The 16251-nt window shown below is 43.7% G+C and overlaps 1 protein-coding gene across 6 annotated transcripts in view; it reads left to right on the top strand.

The window, feature by feature from the left end:
* The window catches only part of ATRIP (ATR interacting protein), a 266310-nt gene extending 262284 nt beyond the window's left edge, over positions 1 to 4026 (top strand). For all 6 annotated transcript variants that reach the window (XM_077452541.1, XM_077452542.1, XM_077452537.1 and 3 more), the window contains one exon: positions 3757 to 4026. In XM_077452541.1, the coding sequence (XP_077308667.1) occupies positions 3757 to 3824 (68 nt within the window). In that variant the 3' untranslated portion in view covers positions 3825 to 4026. The remainder of the gene's footprint in view (positions 1 to 3756) is intronic.
* Positions 4027 to 16251: the final 12225 nt, after the last annotated feature.

The raw sequence follows: 16251 nt of genomic DNA, 5'->3' as shown, positions 1-16251 counted from the left end.
AAGCAGGTAGTGTCATGGTTGGGATTTGAACCAGTGACCCTTCTTACTGCTAGGTGAGAGTGCTAACCACTACACCACTGTGCTGCCCATTGGGTTAACCATTGGGTTAACCTCTAGGGGCCAATGAAGGGGTTAAGTGTGTCCGAGGGAGTGATTCTAACTGTGTGGGGGATGGACTTCAACTCACATGACAGCGATCACTGCTCTCAATGACCGAGAACAGTGATTTCTGTCATGACACAAGCCAGAACGGGGAAATGCCTTGTTTACATAGGCATGACACGATTGCCGGGAGACCATGGACACAGTCACACTGTACGCAGCGGGCGTGCATGCGTGCTATCCCCGCCTCTTAAAGGGGACATACAGGTACCTCCATTTGCCCACTACTGCCATTGTGCTGACGTATATCGGCGTGCATCAATCGGCAAGTGGTTAATATATTAAATTCTAGCACTGGACACTTTATGATTTTTTTCATGAAATGTTTTTAATTTTTACATGGTATTTGTCACCGTTCAAATTGGTGTGACGCCACATTTTTGGCGCTGTACTGATTCCCAAAATTTAGTTTTTGTACTACTTTTGGTGCCTTCGGGCTGTGATTTGCATTGACATCTGTGCAGCAACCCACACAGATGTCTCTGAAATTGCCCCCAAAGTGGGGACTGACATGCGGGAATGAAATGGTGAGAATTCAGCTGAACTCGCATGATTCCATTCCTGCTGTCAGTGTGAACCAAGGCTTATACATTTATCATTTTGTCCCATACTGTCATCCTATGCCAATACAGGAGAGTGCTTGGCCAATGGTGGCATCGTGCACATCCAAAGTTAAAAAATAGCCAGCACTCAAGTATGCTGAGAAGAAAAGCAATAGACCGTTTTAATTAAATTACGTGGAAACAAACATTTCTGCGGCACACAGTTCTTTATCAATGTGATGAGACATAGCAGCAACCATATAGCGGGAACAACAGATTTTTATTTATATATACCTGTGTGTGTGTGTCTGACCAACACTTGATCAATGCACTTTCCAGCGTTGCTAATGCCAGAAGAAAAAGGAACCAACCTTACTCTAAAATAAGGAAAAAGACCCACTGAATGGAGTCATGCTCCCTGTATTAGGAAAACATCTTTCTTGCCTTCCACAGACCAGATGTGGTATATTGAGCATGTGCAAAGCTCATTACATGACAGATGGTCCATTCCTATTAATGGGAAACTGAAAACCCATACCACAGAGTAGAAAACTAGAGAAACCAAAAGAAAGAGAATAAAGATTTCCTGTGTAGTGGTGACCGTGCAGGTGGAAACAGACAAACATTTAAATATATGAAACAATATACAAAAATTGCCGAATTCTAAGGCCATAAAGATTGCCTATATTTTTTTTATTTACATATTTGATGTATTCCTGTTAATGGATATGGAGAAGAAAGCAATGCGTTGTACTAGCATTTAGGTAGGAAGTACAATAGCAACAAACCTGGTGTTTAAGCCCAACTCTCACATCCTTAAATATTATTAGTTTCCTGAGCGACATATTCGTATGAATGTCACACCACTTCCTCAAACTCAGTTTGTCTAAAACTAAGGTAGTAATCTCTCCATAGCACAACCGTAGGTCCCTCTATGCAAGCCAGGGTGCTAGATATAATCCTAGACTCTGACCACTCCTTTGGGCCCCACAACTATTCACTGGTTAAATCTTGTTGCCTTAAGCTCTGTAAAATTTGCAAAATTTGCCCCTTCCTAGCTGAAGGCACCACAAAACGAGTTCAATCCCCCTCCAGTCCATCCTGATTACTGCTATTAGACTTGTACACCTTTCTAACCGATCTTTAGCTGCTGTCCAAATCTACCAATCTTTCAACTGGCTTCCACTAGCCCAACATAAAAAAATATTTCCAGAAATCCCGGAAGTTGTGGAAAGAGATGGCTAGCAGACAGGCAGAACTCAAAACATGAAAGGACATTTTTCAAGCATCAATCGTTACAAAAGATTGGCTACAGTCAGCACTGGACTCTTGTGCTTAGGCTGTTGGTTTGCCACACATGCTGATGGCTGAAGGTCTGTCATACTGAGCAAGCGTACATTGCCTTCAAGGTTTCTTACACTGCTTTCTCTCCACAGGGCAGTGTTAATTTTGACAGAAAATTTCGATTTAGTCTGTCTTTTGACTAAAATGGCATTTGTTTTAATCCCATTTTAGTCTTCTGCAATTGTTTTAGTCGACTTAATCTCCAGTACATTTTAGTCGACTAAAACTCATTTTAGTCATCTAAAATCTAATGGGTGTAGGTAAATTGTAATGCATTATTTAAACATTTCTCTACAATTTCCAAACTCCTTATATACTGCTGGAGTGAAAAATGTTCTTATTTATGGTATTTAGGTTTGAGCAGTCCTATTTTAGTCACCTCAATTGTTTTAGTTTTCGTCGTATTCAGTCAACTAAAATTGTTTTCATTTAGTAGACAAAAATGTTTTAGTCGGCGAAATTAACACCGCCACTTGGCTTCAGAATTTATGCCACTGTCGCTATATGCATGGACTTGTACTTACTGGTTTTGTTAACCTTTTAAGTATTTATACCCCCTTGGGATTATTACAATTATCAGCCGATTTACCGTATTTTTCGGACTATAAGGCGCACGTAAAAGCCTAAATTTTCACACAAAAACGACCGTGCGCCTTATAATCCGGTGCGCCTTATATATGACCTGTTGACATAGCTGGAGTTCTTTGGTTAATGCACCCGGAATGATGGCAAGCACTCACTTGGGCTTTAACAGTATCTGTCAGATGGGCGCGCATGGAGTCACAGATCAATAGGGATGGAGATTCGTGGAAAAAGCCACCCGGTCTCTTGACGTAAACCTTCGGACTATAAGGCGCACGTAAAAGCCTAAATTTTCTCACAAAATCGACCGTGCGCCTTATAGTCCGATGCGCCTTATATATGGAAATATCCATTTTATCAGCCGGTCGTTGCTAGTGCGCCTTATAATCCGGTGCGCCTTATAGTCCGAAAAATACGGTACACTTTGCTGGCCAATTGATGGTTGGTTTATTGTTTTGGCTAGATCTATTTGCACTTTTTCTTTGCTTTTGCTTCACTATAGGCCAGCTTGTAATGTTACCTTAAGGCACTGGACTCTGCCTTCAGTGCTTTCAAGGCACCTGATAATCTTTTTTAGCTGCAGAGTGCTTCTCTGTTAGGCTTTCATTGCCATGTCTTTTCTTTTAGGGGCGATCTCCCTTACTCCCTGTCAACACATAAAAAATTTAAAACATTTTATTTATTTTTTGTTAGTGTGGGAAAGGGTTAGAAACTATCACACTGTTTTTATTGCTGTCTGTGTCTATTTTTACCTGTAACAACTGCGCCCCCATTGCTCTTATAGGCATCGAAGGGACAGAAAGTGATATAAAACCTCCACAATGGGATTATTACTCTGTATAAACTGCATTCTAGCTGCAGACACTTACCAAGGAAATTGTGTGAGCCAGAAAAACAAATCCCACCCCCCACTTCTCCCTTGCATCATATTTTTTCCAAGATAATAGAACACATTTTAACCGAGGCAGCAACTGTAACACTCATTCAGATTAGTGTAAAAAAAAAGTACAGCTATCACAACTGTAGTGATTGTGAACAGAACTAAATCCACTGTATTTGCCAATAGATATGATTTTGCCACCAGCATTAGCATTTCACCATTTCTCTGTTTATATTCTTCTGTTAGAGTTTGCCCTGGATGAATTGTGCCCTCCTGATGTTGACGCAGAGGATGAAAACATGGACTGCACCTGATGTAAAATAAATTACCTGCACAACCAATATTTTAGCATCAAGAATGGCATATTTTACGCATTTCACAATAAGATTATTAACCTGATCTTAAAGATTGTAGAGAATGCCTTAAATGTATTTTTTCATAACTGCACACATTAAATACTGTAACTTTTTTTTAAATTAAACCGAATATTTAAATACAAAATGTTCTCATAATATAGAGCATTGTGTTTGGGTCTTTGACTTGTGATGCTTCTAGTTCTAACAGTAGCATGTGTTTTAATACAGGACATATGTGTTTTTAAAGTTAGATTTTGAAGTGAAAGAAATACATCCTTTTAAAAAAGCCTATTGGCTGCAGCAAATTCAAGTTCTCCTGCAGGCCTGTTTGTGAGCAGTTTATCAAAACAAAACAGAACTGCCCATAGATGGATCGAAAATTCTAGTCTAGTTGCCCCCAAACCAACTAAATTTCAATCCATCTATGGCCAGTTTTAAGAAGCAAAGACATGCCAACCAGTGAAGTCTGAACTCTTCTTATTCTTGGGACTGGTTGGTGTCTTACCAAATGGTAAAACCTAGATCAGGATGACAGCTCTGGACCCTGCACCTTTTAAATACACTTTGCAATACTAGCAATGCCTGCTTTCTATCAGTTTAAAGGAGTATGGGTTTCTTTCTTTATCGTACATCATAGGACACAGAGCCTTAAGTATGTACTTAGTGGGTTATAGCTACCTTCAGGTGTTGACACTGGCACACCCAATACAGGAAGTTAACTCCCCTATATTACCCCTCCTCCTTCCAGAAGTACCTCAGTTTTTTCACCAGTGTCTAAAGGTGTTGGCACAAGTGAAGATGTGCTCTACGGAGCTCCAGGAAGGATCCATGTTTGAATTAAAAAGCCTCCACAACCGGATCCATCCTGCTACTGCGGCTCCAGGATGGTACCCGGGCCTCGCATAGAAGAATGAGGTTTTGCCTGTAACACTCCTCTTTGAGGGCTGGATCCTAGGAACCAGGACTCTTTTTGGTCTTGCTACATTACCTAAAGCTGTCCTGAGGGGTGCTATACATGGTTCAAAGAAGTGGAACCCCTATTAAAAGGGCCTAGTCTTTGAAGGTTTAACCACGCTGCCTGCCATAATGGGTGAAGTTTGGATCTGTCTGTTTACAGCAATATCCTGCAGCGAGGAAAAGGTAAGTGGAAAGCATAGGAACTGCAAAGTCCACCTATGTGGATTATATTATATTGTAAAAAATGCCTTAAAAACTCCTCTAGACAGAGTAATAGTGTATAGACCCTGTTTAAATCTGTGCTAATACAGCATGTGCCTAAGCAGCTGGAGGGGGGGGTCTCCTCTCCACCTAAATAGGGAAACTGAGTGGATGGGGATACATGTTATCTTTAAACAAGCGTAAATCTGAAAAGCTGATAAAAAGGCTGTGTAAATCCCCCTTCCCCCCTCCCCCGCCTCCCCTCTGAGGTGACTCTTGCTAAAGCACAGGAAAGGGCGTGGCACATAGACAATCAGGCTCACACCTGAAAAAGCTTAAAGCTGATACTCTGAGAAACAGTGTCTATCAGAGCAGGTGAAGCAAGGCTGCCAGGACACAGAAGCGCTGGTGCACGTGAGGGGTTTACACAGGCGTTTTAAGTACAGGAAAGAACTTATTGTTTAGCATTAGATCATTCTATGCTACCACTATTTTTCCTACTATTGTTCAAATAAGTAGAACAGTTCTTAGAGTACCTTTGCTTTTTGTGCTTTGCACTATGGCTTCAAGGCTTACTACTAAGGCACCAAAACCACCCCCAGGCGCTGAGAACTCCAGACATGCCTCCACATTACAGAACAGAAGAACGGAAGGCGGCGGCGACAGAAGACCGGGCCACCGCCTGTAAAAGAGCTAGAAGAAGGCGCGGTGGCCCGGCAGAAGAACCGAAGAGGGGGACAAGACCCCGAAGTCGGAAAAAGAGGCCGGCGGCGAGGAAGAAAGCCGGGCTCCTCCGCTAGCAAAAGAGCTACAAGAAGATAGCGGAGGAGTCCGGCGAGAAGACCCCCGAAGACGGAAGACCCCCGGAGCTGTGCAATAAAATATTTTAACCCTGTGTTGTTTTTTTTGTACTTTTTTTCACAGGTGAATGGGTAGGGGTACATTGTACCCCATACTCATTCACATAGGGTGGGGGGGCCGGTATCCGGGGGCCCCCTTATTAAAGGGGCTCCCGGATTCCGATAAGCCCCCTGCCCGCAGCCCCCGACAACCAACGGCCAGGGTTGTCGGGAAGAGGCCCTTGTCCTCATCAACATGGGGACAAGGTGCTTTGGGGTGGGGGGGCGCACGGCCCCCCCTTCCCCAAGGCACCCCCCATGTTGAGGGCACGCGGCCTGGTACGGCTCAGGAGGGGAGGGCGCTCGCTCGCCCCTCCTTTCCTGGCCGGCCGGGTAGCGTGCTCGGACAAGGGTCTGTTGTGGACTTGGGGGGGGGACCCCCACGCCGATTTTTTTCAGCGTTGGGGTTCCCCTTTAAGTCCATACCAGGTGATGGGGCCAGCAGCGTCTCCTTCGCGGGCCCCGCCTACCTGCAGACCCGCTCGAAATGAGCGGACTTTTCTCCGCGTGGGAAAAGTCTGCTCATTTCAAAAGTATGGCGAACTGGCACACACACGGCCGGAATGTCCGCCGAAATGCGAGTCCGGCGGGAAGATTGGAGTGCAACACTACCTTCTAAGTCCGCCGTACTTTCGGGTCAAAAAAGTATGCCGGAGGCTACACACGGGGGGATTGTCTGGCGGACTTGAGTTTGCCGGACTTTTCCAGCCGCTTGTTTGATCGTGTGTACGCGGCATTAGATCCCTTTCTCCCACTCCAAACCCCTTACCAGAGGAACAGTCGGGACAGGATGAGGTATTACCCTCAAACGATCGGGAAAAACAAACGGATTACTCCTCTGCGGAGGAAACAGTTGAAGTTTCAGCTTCACAGTCAGAGGTACAAATCCTTATGGACATGGTTCTCTCCACTTTCATTCTACCCCTAACAGAACTGAAAGTCTTTTTTTTTTGGGTTCCTTGAAACCTTCACAACCAGTGCATGCGTTTCCAGTCCACACATTACTAGAGAAGCTTATTTATATCGAATGGGATCATCCGGATAAGCATTTTCTCCCTCCAAAGACATTCTCCGTTCTCTATCCTATGGAGGAAAAATTCACCAAAAAAATGGAAAGTTCCAGCAGTAGATGCTGCGATTTCCAGTGCGAATAAAAGTTTAACTTGTCCAGTGGACAATGCACAATGCAGCTACAGTGGGGATCGAAAGTTTGGGCACCCCAGGTAAAAATGTGTATTAAGGTGCATAACGAAGCCAAGGAAAGATGGAAAAATCTCCAAATGGCATCAAATTACAGATTAGACATTCTTAGAATATGTCAAAAAAGTTAGATTTTTTTTCCATCATTTACACTTTTAAAATTACAGGAAACAAAAAAATGGCATCTGCAAAAGTTTGGGCACCCTGCAGAGTTAATATCTTGTACTGCCCCCTTTGGCAAGTATCACAGCTTGTAAACACTTTTTTTTTTTTTTTGTAGCCAGCAAAGAGTCTTTCAATTCTTATTTGAGGTATCTTTGCTCATTCTTCCTTACAAAAGTGTTCCAGTTCTTTGAGATTTCTGGGCTGTCTGTCACGCACTGCTCTTTTAAGGTCTATCCATAGATTTTCAATAATGTTGAGGTCAGGAGATTGTGAAGGCCATGGCAAAACCTTCAGTTTACACCTCTTGATGTAATCCCCTGTGGATTTTGAGGTGTGTTTAGGATCATTATCCATTTGTAGAAGCCATCTTCTCTTTAACTTCAGCTTTTTCACAGATGGCATCAAGTTACCATCCAAAATTTGCTGAAATTTTATTGAATCCATTTTTCCTTCTACTCGTGAAATCTTCCCTGTGCCACTGGCTGCAATACAACCCCAAAGCCTGATTGCTCCACCCCAATGCTTAACAGTTGGACAGAGGTTCTTTTCATTAAATTCTGTGCCCTTTCTTCTCCAAACATGCCTTTTCTCATTCTGGCCAAAAAGTTATATTTTAACCTTATCGGTCCACAGAACTTGTTTCCAAAATGCCTCGCGCTGTCTATATGTTTATTTGCAAAGTTCAAACGCTGATTTTTGTGGTGTGGACGTAGAAGAGGTTTTCTTCTGATGACTCTTCCATGAAGACCATATTTGTACAAGTATCTCTTTACAGTGGAATAGTGTACCACAACTCCAGTGTCTGCCAGATCTTTCTGTAGGGATCGTGCAGTCAAACGTGGGTTTTAAATTGCTTTTCTCACAATCCTGCGAGCTGTTCTGTCTGATATTTTTCTTGGTCTTCCAGATCTTGCTTTAACTTCCACTGTTCCTGATGACGGCCATTTCCTAATTACATTCCGAACAGAGGATATTGACATCTGAAAACGCTTTGCTATCTTCTTATAGCCTTCTCCAGCTTTGTGAGCGTCAACTATTTTCAGTTTCAGTTTTCTAGACAACTGCTTAGAAGAACCCATGGTGCTGATTGTTGGGGCAAGGTCAGATGAGTCTGGCCAATTAAAACCTTTGAGATTGACATCACCTGGACTTCCCAGACGATGATTGAGAACAATCCATGACACTGGCAGGTCTCAGCTTTGCAAAGGGGGCAGTGCATGCTATAAATTTTGCAGGGTGCCCAAACTTTTGCAGATGCCATTTTTTTGTTTTCTGTAATTTTGAAAGTGTAAATGATGGAAATAAAATCTAACTTTTTTTGACATATAAGAATGTCTAATCTAATTTGATGCCATTTGGAGATTTTCCATCTTTCCTTGGCTTCGTTATGCACATTAATGCACATTTTTACCTGGGGTGCCCAAACTTTCGATCCCCACTGTATAGGCATCTGTCAGTCCTTAAAAGAGCAGTTCACAGAGGCCCTTAAAGAGCTCCCTGAACAGGCCACTGAGTTGGCAGATTTACCGAAAGCATTATGTTTTGCCATAGATGCTATAAAGGATTCTATTCACCGTCTCACCTTGCACTTGTGCTAGTAAACATGGGTAGGACCCTTTGGCTAAAGGGTTGGTCTGCTGAAGCACCCTGCAAAAACCTACGGTCTAGTTTCCCATTTCATGGGGAGCGACTATTCGGAGATGATTTGGATAAATACATCCAGACAATTTCCAGTGGAAAAAGTACTCTTTTGCCAGTCAAAAGAAAGTATAAAAGTCTTTCATTTAAACAGACTTTCTCTCGTGTGCCCAAGCAGATCTGCCTCTAGGCAGTGGCGACGGCTTCCACTGTCCGATTCCAGAGGAAAATCACAGGGTCAGGCCCAAGCTCAAAGGAAGACCTGGAGCCACGAGACTACAAAGCAGAATACTAAGACCTCTTCATGAAGAGGCATCTCCCCTCCCCAAGGTTACATAGTCAGGTTGAAAAAAGACACAAGTTCATCCAGTTCAACCTTAAAAACAATAAATAAAATAAAAAATATCATACGATCCAATATACCCAATTTTATACCCACAGTTGATCCAAAGGAAGGCAAAAAACCCCAGCAGAGCAGGCTCCAATTTGCTACAGCAGGGGAAAGAAATTCCTTCCTGATCCGCCAAGAGGCAATCAGATTTTCCCTGGATCAACTTTACCTATAAATGTTAGTACCCAGTTATATTATGAACATTCAGGAAAGTATCCAGGCCTTTCTTAAAGCAATCCATTGAGCAGACCAGAACCATTTCTGGCGAGAGTCTATTCCACATTTTCACAGCTCTTACTGTGAAGAAACCTTTCCGTATTTGAAGAGGAAAGCTCTTTTCCTCTAGACGTAAAGAGTGCCCCCCATGTCCTCTGGGTAGACCATAAAGAGAATAACTCAACACCAAGTTCACTATATGGGCCCCTTATATATTTGAACATGTTGATTATATCCCCCCTTATTCTCCCCTTCTCAAGAGAGAATAAATTGAGTTCCTCTAATCTTTCCTCATAGCTGAATTCCTCCATGCCTCTTATCAGTTTGGTTGCCCTTCTCTGCACTTTCTCCAGTTCCCTGATATCCTTTTTGAGAACTGGTGCCCAAAACTGAACTGCATATTCCAGGTGAGGTCTTACTAATGATTTGAACAGGGGCAAAATTATATCTCTCTCTGGAGTCCATACCTCTTTTAATACAAGAAAGGACTTTGCTCGTTTTGGAAACCGCAGCTTGGCATTGCATGTTATTATTGAGCTTATGATCTACCAAAACCCCCAGATCCTTCACCATGGATTCCCCCAGTTGTACTTGCCCTAGCATGTATGATGCATGCATATTCTTAGCCCCCAAGTGCATAACTTTACATTTCTCAACATTAAACCTCTGCTGCCACATAGTCACTTAATTAGACAGTGCATTGAGGTCAGCTTGTAAATTGGAGACATCTTGTAAGGACGTTATTCCACTGCATAGCTTGCTGTCATCTGCAAAGACAGAAATTAAACTTTTGATCCCAGACCCAATATCCTTTATAAAGATATTAAAAAGTAAGGGTCCCAGCAATCAACCTTGGGGTACACCACTGATAACCTTAGACCATTCAGAGTAAGAATCATTAACCACTACTCTCTGAATTCTGTCTTTTAGCCAGTTTTCTATCCATTTACAAACTGATATTTCCAGGCCTGTAGATTTTACCTTACACATGAGCCGTGTGTGGGGAACTGTGTCGAACGCTTTTGTGAAAATCCAAGTATACAACGTCCACAGCCACCCCTCTGTCCAAGGTTTTACTTACCTCTTCATAAAAAGAAATCCGGTTTGTCTGACAACTTCTGTTTTTCATGAATCCATGCTGTCTGTTTAAAATGTTTTTTTTTCCAGCAACAACTCGTCTATCTGGTCTTTTATTAAATGCTCTCCAGTATCTTCCCAACTATAGAAGTTAAACAAACAGGTCTATAGTTACTTGGTAAAGACTTTGATCCCTTTTTAAATATAGGCACCACGTTCACCCTGCACCAATCCAGTGGTACTATTCCTGTCATTAATGAGTCCCTAGAAATTAGATACAATGGCTCTGAAATTACAGAGCTTGATTCCTTTAGGATCCGTGGGTGGATGCCATCGGGGCCAGGTGCTTTATCCACCTTTATTCTGTCTAAATATTTCTGGACCATATCATTTTTGAGCCATTGTGGATCATTAAGGGCTGTGTCAATACCACCCCCATTATGGACATGAGCTCCCCCATGCTCTTTTGTATACACAGAGCTGAAGAAAGTATTTAATAAATTAGCCTTCTCTTTGTCCCCCAGTGACCCACTCTAGATTATTTTGTAAAGGACCTACATGCTCAGACCTGACCTTTTTACTATTAATATATTTGAAGAATTTTTGGGGGTTTGTCCTATCTTTTGCAATCTGTCGTTCGTTTTGATTTTTTGCATCCTTGATTTCCGTTTTACATATCCTGTTAAATTCTTTGTAACATTTAAATCACACTAGTGTTCCTTCATTTTATATTTTTAAAAGCTCTTCTCTTATTGTTTATAGCTTTTTTAACTTTGGCCGTGAGCCACATAGTTTTTTTTTTTTTTAGCCTTTTAAACGTATTGCCCGTGGAAATATACTTTGCAGTGAGGTCCCAAACTGTTTTTTTTTTTTTTTGAAGAGTTCCCATTTCTGTTCTGTGCCCATTGATGCCAATATTCTCTCCCAGTCTAAGTCCTGGAGAGCAGCCCTCATTCTTGGAAAATTTGCTCTCTTGAAGTTAACTGTTTTTATCTTACCCGTATGTATTTCTTGTTTAGTGCTAACATCAAATGAAATCATGTTATGATCACTTCTACCCAGGTGTTCCTTTATCTGGACATTAGAAATAAGCTCTGCATTGTTTGAGATTACCAGGTCTAACAGAATTTCATTCCTAGTTGGGGCCTCAATAAACTGGACCATAAAATTGTCCTGTAATAGGGTTATCATTTTTTGCCCTTTAACTGTCCCAGCACTGCCATTACTCCAGTCAATTTCTGGGTAGTTAAAATCCCCCATTATTATCACTGTCCTAGCCCTTGCAGCCCTTTCCATCTGTGCAAGGCGCTGAGTCTCCACCTCCTCATTAACATTCGGTGATCTATAACAAACTCCAATGATTAACTTTGAACCACGCCCATCTATATGCAGTTCTACCCATAATGCTTCAGACTCATCACATCAACCAGGTCCTCTTTCACACTTGCTTTGAGATCACTTCTCACATAGAGACAGACCCCGCCACCTTTCCTTTTTACCCTGTCTCTCCGAAAGAGTGCATAGCCAGGAATATTAATAGCCCAGTCATGTCAGAATTGAAGCCAATTTTCAGCAATACCAATTATATCATAACTCTGCTCATGCGCCAGAGTGTCCAACTTGCCTATTTTGCTTGCCAGACTTCTGGCATTGGTGTGCAAACACTTTAATGCATTATTACATTTTGCTCTAGTGTTTTTTCATATCATTTTTAGTAGTACAAATGGCAACTATAGTTTCCAATGGCTGTTTGCAACATGGGAAATTTCTAGTCACCTGCCATAACCCTACCTCCATCTATCCCCATTCCACCCTCCATTAATAACTGACCTGTCTGCCCGATGTAATTCTGGTTCACCCTCCCCCCTCAATCCAATTTAAATACTCCTGGGGGGAAGACTTCTGCATTTTGCAGAAGTCTGGCAGAGGGAAACTCAGGACAGATGGTCTCTCTCCACAGTGACTCTAGGATACAAACTAGAGTTTCAGGAGTTACCATCTCACTTTCTGAGATCAATCGTTCCCAAGGATCCAGGGAAAAGACAATCCCGGTTTCAAGCATTAGACCGATTATTGACTCAAGGGATAATCATACAGATCCCCACATAAGAACAAGGTTTAGGTTTCTATTTAAACCTGTTTACTGTACCATGGAGATGTCAGGCCCGTTCTGGATCTAGAAAATCTAAATCGGTTCCTAAAAATTCACTGATTTCGAATGGAGTCGATCAGGTCCGTGGTCTCCATTCTACAAGGTAGAGAACTTCTGGCGTCCATCGACATCAGGGATGCATATCTGCATGTCCCTATATTTCCTGCTCAACAAAGGTTTCTGCAATTCAAAGTGGAACAACGCCACTTTCAGTTCGTGGCCTTACCCTTCGGGCTAGTTACAGCACCATGGGTATTCACAAAAATACTGGCCCCACTTCTAGCCAGGTTGAGGGCACAGGGCATAACAGTGTTGGCGTACCTAGACGATCTATTAATAGACCAGTCAGTGACTCACTTAAGCCAAAGAGTACGCATTACAACCAGTTACCTGGAAAGTCTTGGTTGGATCCTCAACCTAGAGAAGTCTTCCTTAAAACCAGTAAGAAGGCTGGATTACTTAGGCCTAATCATAAATACAGCCCAGAAAAGGGTGTTCTTGCCTCCAGCAAAGATCAGTTCCATACAAGAGCCAGTATGGATGGTCAGGTCAAAAGCAAATTCTTCAATTCGCCTTTGTATGAGGTTCTTAGGAAAGATGGTAGCTTCATTCGAAGCAGTCCCCTATGCCCAGTTCCATTCAAGACTGTTGCAAAACAGAAACATCTCTGCTTGGAACAAGACGATCCAAGCTTTGGACTTGCCAATGCAGCTGTCCCCAAGAGTGTCTCTAAGCCTCAGTTGGTGGTTACGAAGCCAGAATTTGCTAAAGGGGAAATCCTTCAGATCAATAATCTGGAAAGTAGTAACAACAGATGCCAACCTCTCAGGCTGGGGAGCGGTACTAGAGGAGATGACTGTCGGGGGCGTGGCTTAGCAGCGAATGTAGGCGGACGTGTGTTCCCGGAGCTCTGCCGCCCATCCGTGCAATTTTCCTTCCCAGGCTTCCCCTGGACAGCGGTACGCCCCAGGATTGCTCCGCCGGGCACCGGGAGACGAGCGGGCTCTGCCACTACCCGCCGAAAGACCCCTGACCAAGATGGCGCCGGCGGGCGGCGAAAGATTGTTACAAGGAGGCCACACAGAAACTCCTGTATGGGGGAAAATTGTACAAGGATGCCCTGGCTGGCCAGCCTACATCGGGGGCTACCCCTGGAGGGTCGCCGGACGCTGATGATACTATCCCCTTGGAGGATGCAGATGGATTGCCAACAGTGTGGAACACAGTGAGTACCCCCAATGGCGATATACATGGGTCGCAAATTCACTCCCCTAATGCTGATATGACAGAACCCACGCTGAGAGACATATTTACTGCGGTTACCTCATGCAATCAATCCATAACTGCTCTCTCTGCTGATATAAAAGGGGTAAAAGCTGAAATTGCATTCGTCCACCATGACATGCAAAAACTGAGAGAGGGCCTCTGCCCTGGAAGGGAGGTTGAGCACAGTGGAGGATGACATGGTACCTATGCAGAGGGACTTGAAATTTCACCTCATGTGAAATGTCATCTCACTGAACAGCATGCTATGCGACTTGACGAAATGGAGAATCGCATGAGGCGCAGTAATATTTGTGCCCTGGGGGTCCCGGAATGGGCCGAGGGCAAGAACCCAGTAGACTTTATAGAGAATTGGTTGATCTCTACGTTTGGCGGAGAATCCTTCTCCCCAATCTTTTCTGTGGAACGTGCCCACGGGGTGCCCTCTCGTCCGCTACCCCCGAGTAACCATCCCAGACCCTTCCTGTTTAAGCTACTCAACTACAAGGACAGGGATGCAATACTGTCCAAGGCAAGGGGGTTTTCTGGCAGGATGGAGATTGATAATTCCAGAATCTTGTTGTTTCCTGATTTTTCAGCTGAGTTGCAGAAAAGGAGGGCAACATTTGCTGATGTTAAAAGGAGGCTCAGGGATCTTAATATCCAATATGGCATGCTGTACCCTGCTTGACTTCGTGTTACCGCCCTGGGGATGACCCATTTCTTTGAAAGTCAATGGCTGGACTGGGAGGATAAAGCTCTTGCCAGACAACAACGGTCTCCTGCATAATTAGAGACCCGGATGCATCCTTCTGAAAGGGACTATCTACATGCAGATTCGGTGGAGTGAGGAGAACGCAGAGGTGACTTCTACCTAAGAGTTGACTTATGTTGCTTGCTCCAGTGAAACCCCTTTTGTTACCTGGAAGTGATTCCTTTGGGTGTTTCCAAAGCCCCCCCCCCCCCCCCCCACACTCCGTTGTGTTGGGGCCTTGTTACACCTTAGCCTTGCAGGAACTGAGCCCGGTTGGCTCTGCAAATGATGATTTTACAATCTCAAATTTTTTGATTATTTTCTTTTCTTCTGTGTTCCCCCCCCCCTTTTTTATTCCTTTTCTCAGAACCCCTCGGATTACACACTTCTCTTTTTATTGCCATGGAACTACCTTTACAACCTATTTTCAGGACTATCACTGGAGACCCTCATTTGTCCTGCTCGGGTATCTCATTATACAGAGTGACTGTGCTTAGGACGATGGACTTGGCGGTGTCCACTTACTTAACCCTACTACTGTTGATGTATATGTTGTGTATGCACCTTATTATGTTATTTCCCAATGACAGTAACCGTTAAATACCTCTCCTGGAATGTTAGGGGGCTGAGTAATCCTGTGAAACGTTTGGCGGTCCTGAGACATTTAAAGGCCATGGGTGCAGGAATTGTTTGTCTGCAGGAAACTCGTTTTGCCCTAGACAATGTACCTAGTCTTACCCCCAGGGTATACACCACCCAATATCACTCTACGTTCTCTGCATTTGCTAGAGGAATGAGCGTCCTGATTCGTCAGGATGCTCGCTTCTCCTGCTCACAAAAACTCATTGACCCAGGGGGAAGGTATATATTCCTACTAGGTAAAATAGCTCATCAGGTGTGCATTGTAGCTAACATTTATATACCACCCCCTTACTCAGCTCTTAGATGTCGGGCCAAATTCATGGCCCTGCATCCCAATGTCCCCTTGTTGGCGTTGGGTGACTTTAATAATTACCTAAACTACAGATGGGACAAGATACCTGTCCCCCCTCCCATGCCTACCTGCCCTAATGGTGATACCCCCTTTGCAGATTTACTGGCTGAACTTGGCTTGACAGATGTGTGGCGAACCGCTCATCCCCTGGTCAGACAGTACTTGTGTTGCTCCTCAGCTCACGGGGGCCTGTCGAGAATTGACCTGGGGCTGGGGAATGCTGCCTTGCTTCCTCTGGTTATGGACTCTGGCTACAGGGAAAGACACATTTCTGATCACTCATCTTTTTGGGTTGAACCTACATTGTCCACTAGTGTCAAGCCTAGAGGGTGGAAGTTAAACCCTTTCTGGCTGGTGCTATTTCCCTTACCCAATCCCATAAGTGATGACCTTAAACTTTTTCTGCAGGACAATCTAGACTCCATTGGGTACTGTCTGGGACACGGCGAAAGCCTTTTTAAGGGGGCAGTTCATAACT

The sequence above is a fragment of the Lithobates pipiens genome, unplaced genomic scaffold, assembly GCF_037356315.1.
Source record: "Lithobates pipiens isolate NorthernLeopardFrog02 unplaced genomic scaffold, aLitPip1_a1.2 Scaffold_23, whole genome shotgun sequence".
NCBI lineage: Eukaryota > Metazoa > Chordata > Amphibia > Anura > Ranidae > Lithobates > Lithobates pipiens.
Note: the sequence above shows the minus strand (reverse complement) of the source record. Positions and strands in the feature narration are given on the sequence as shown.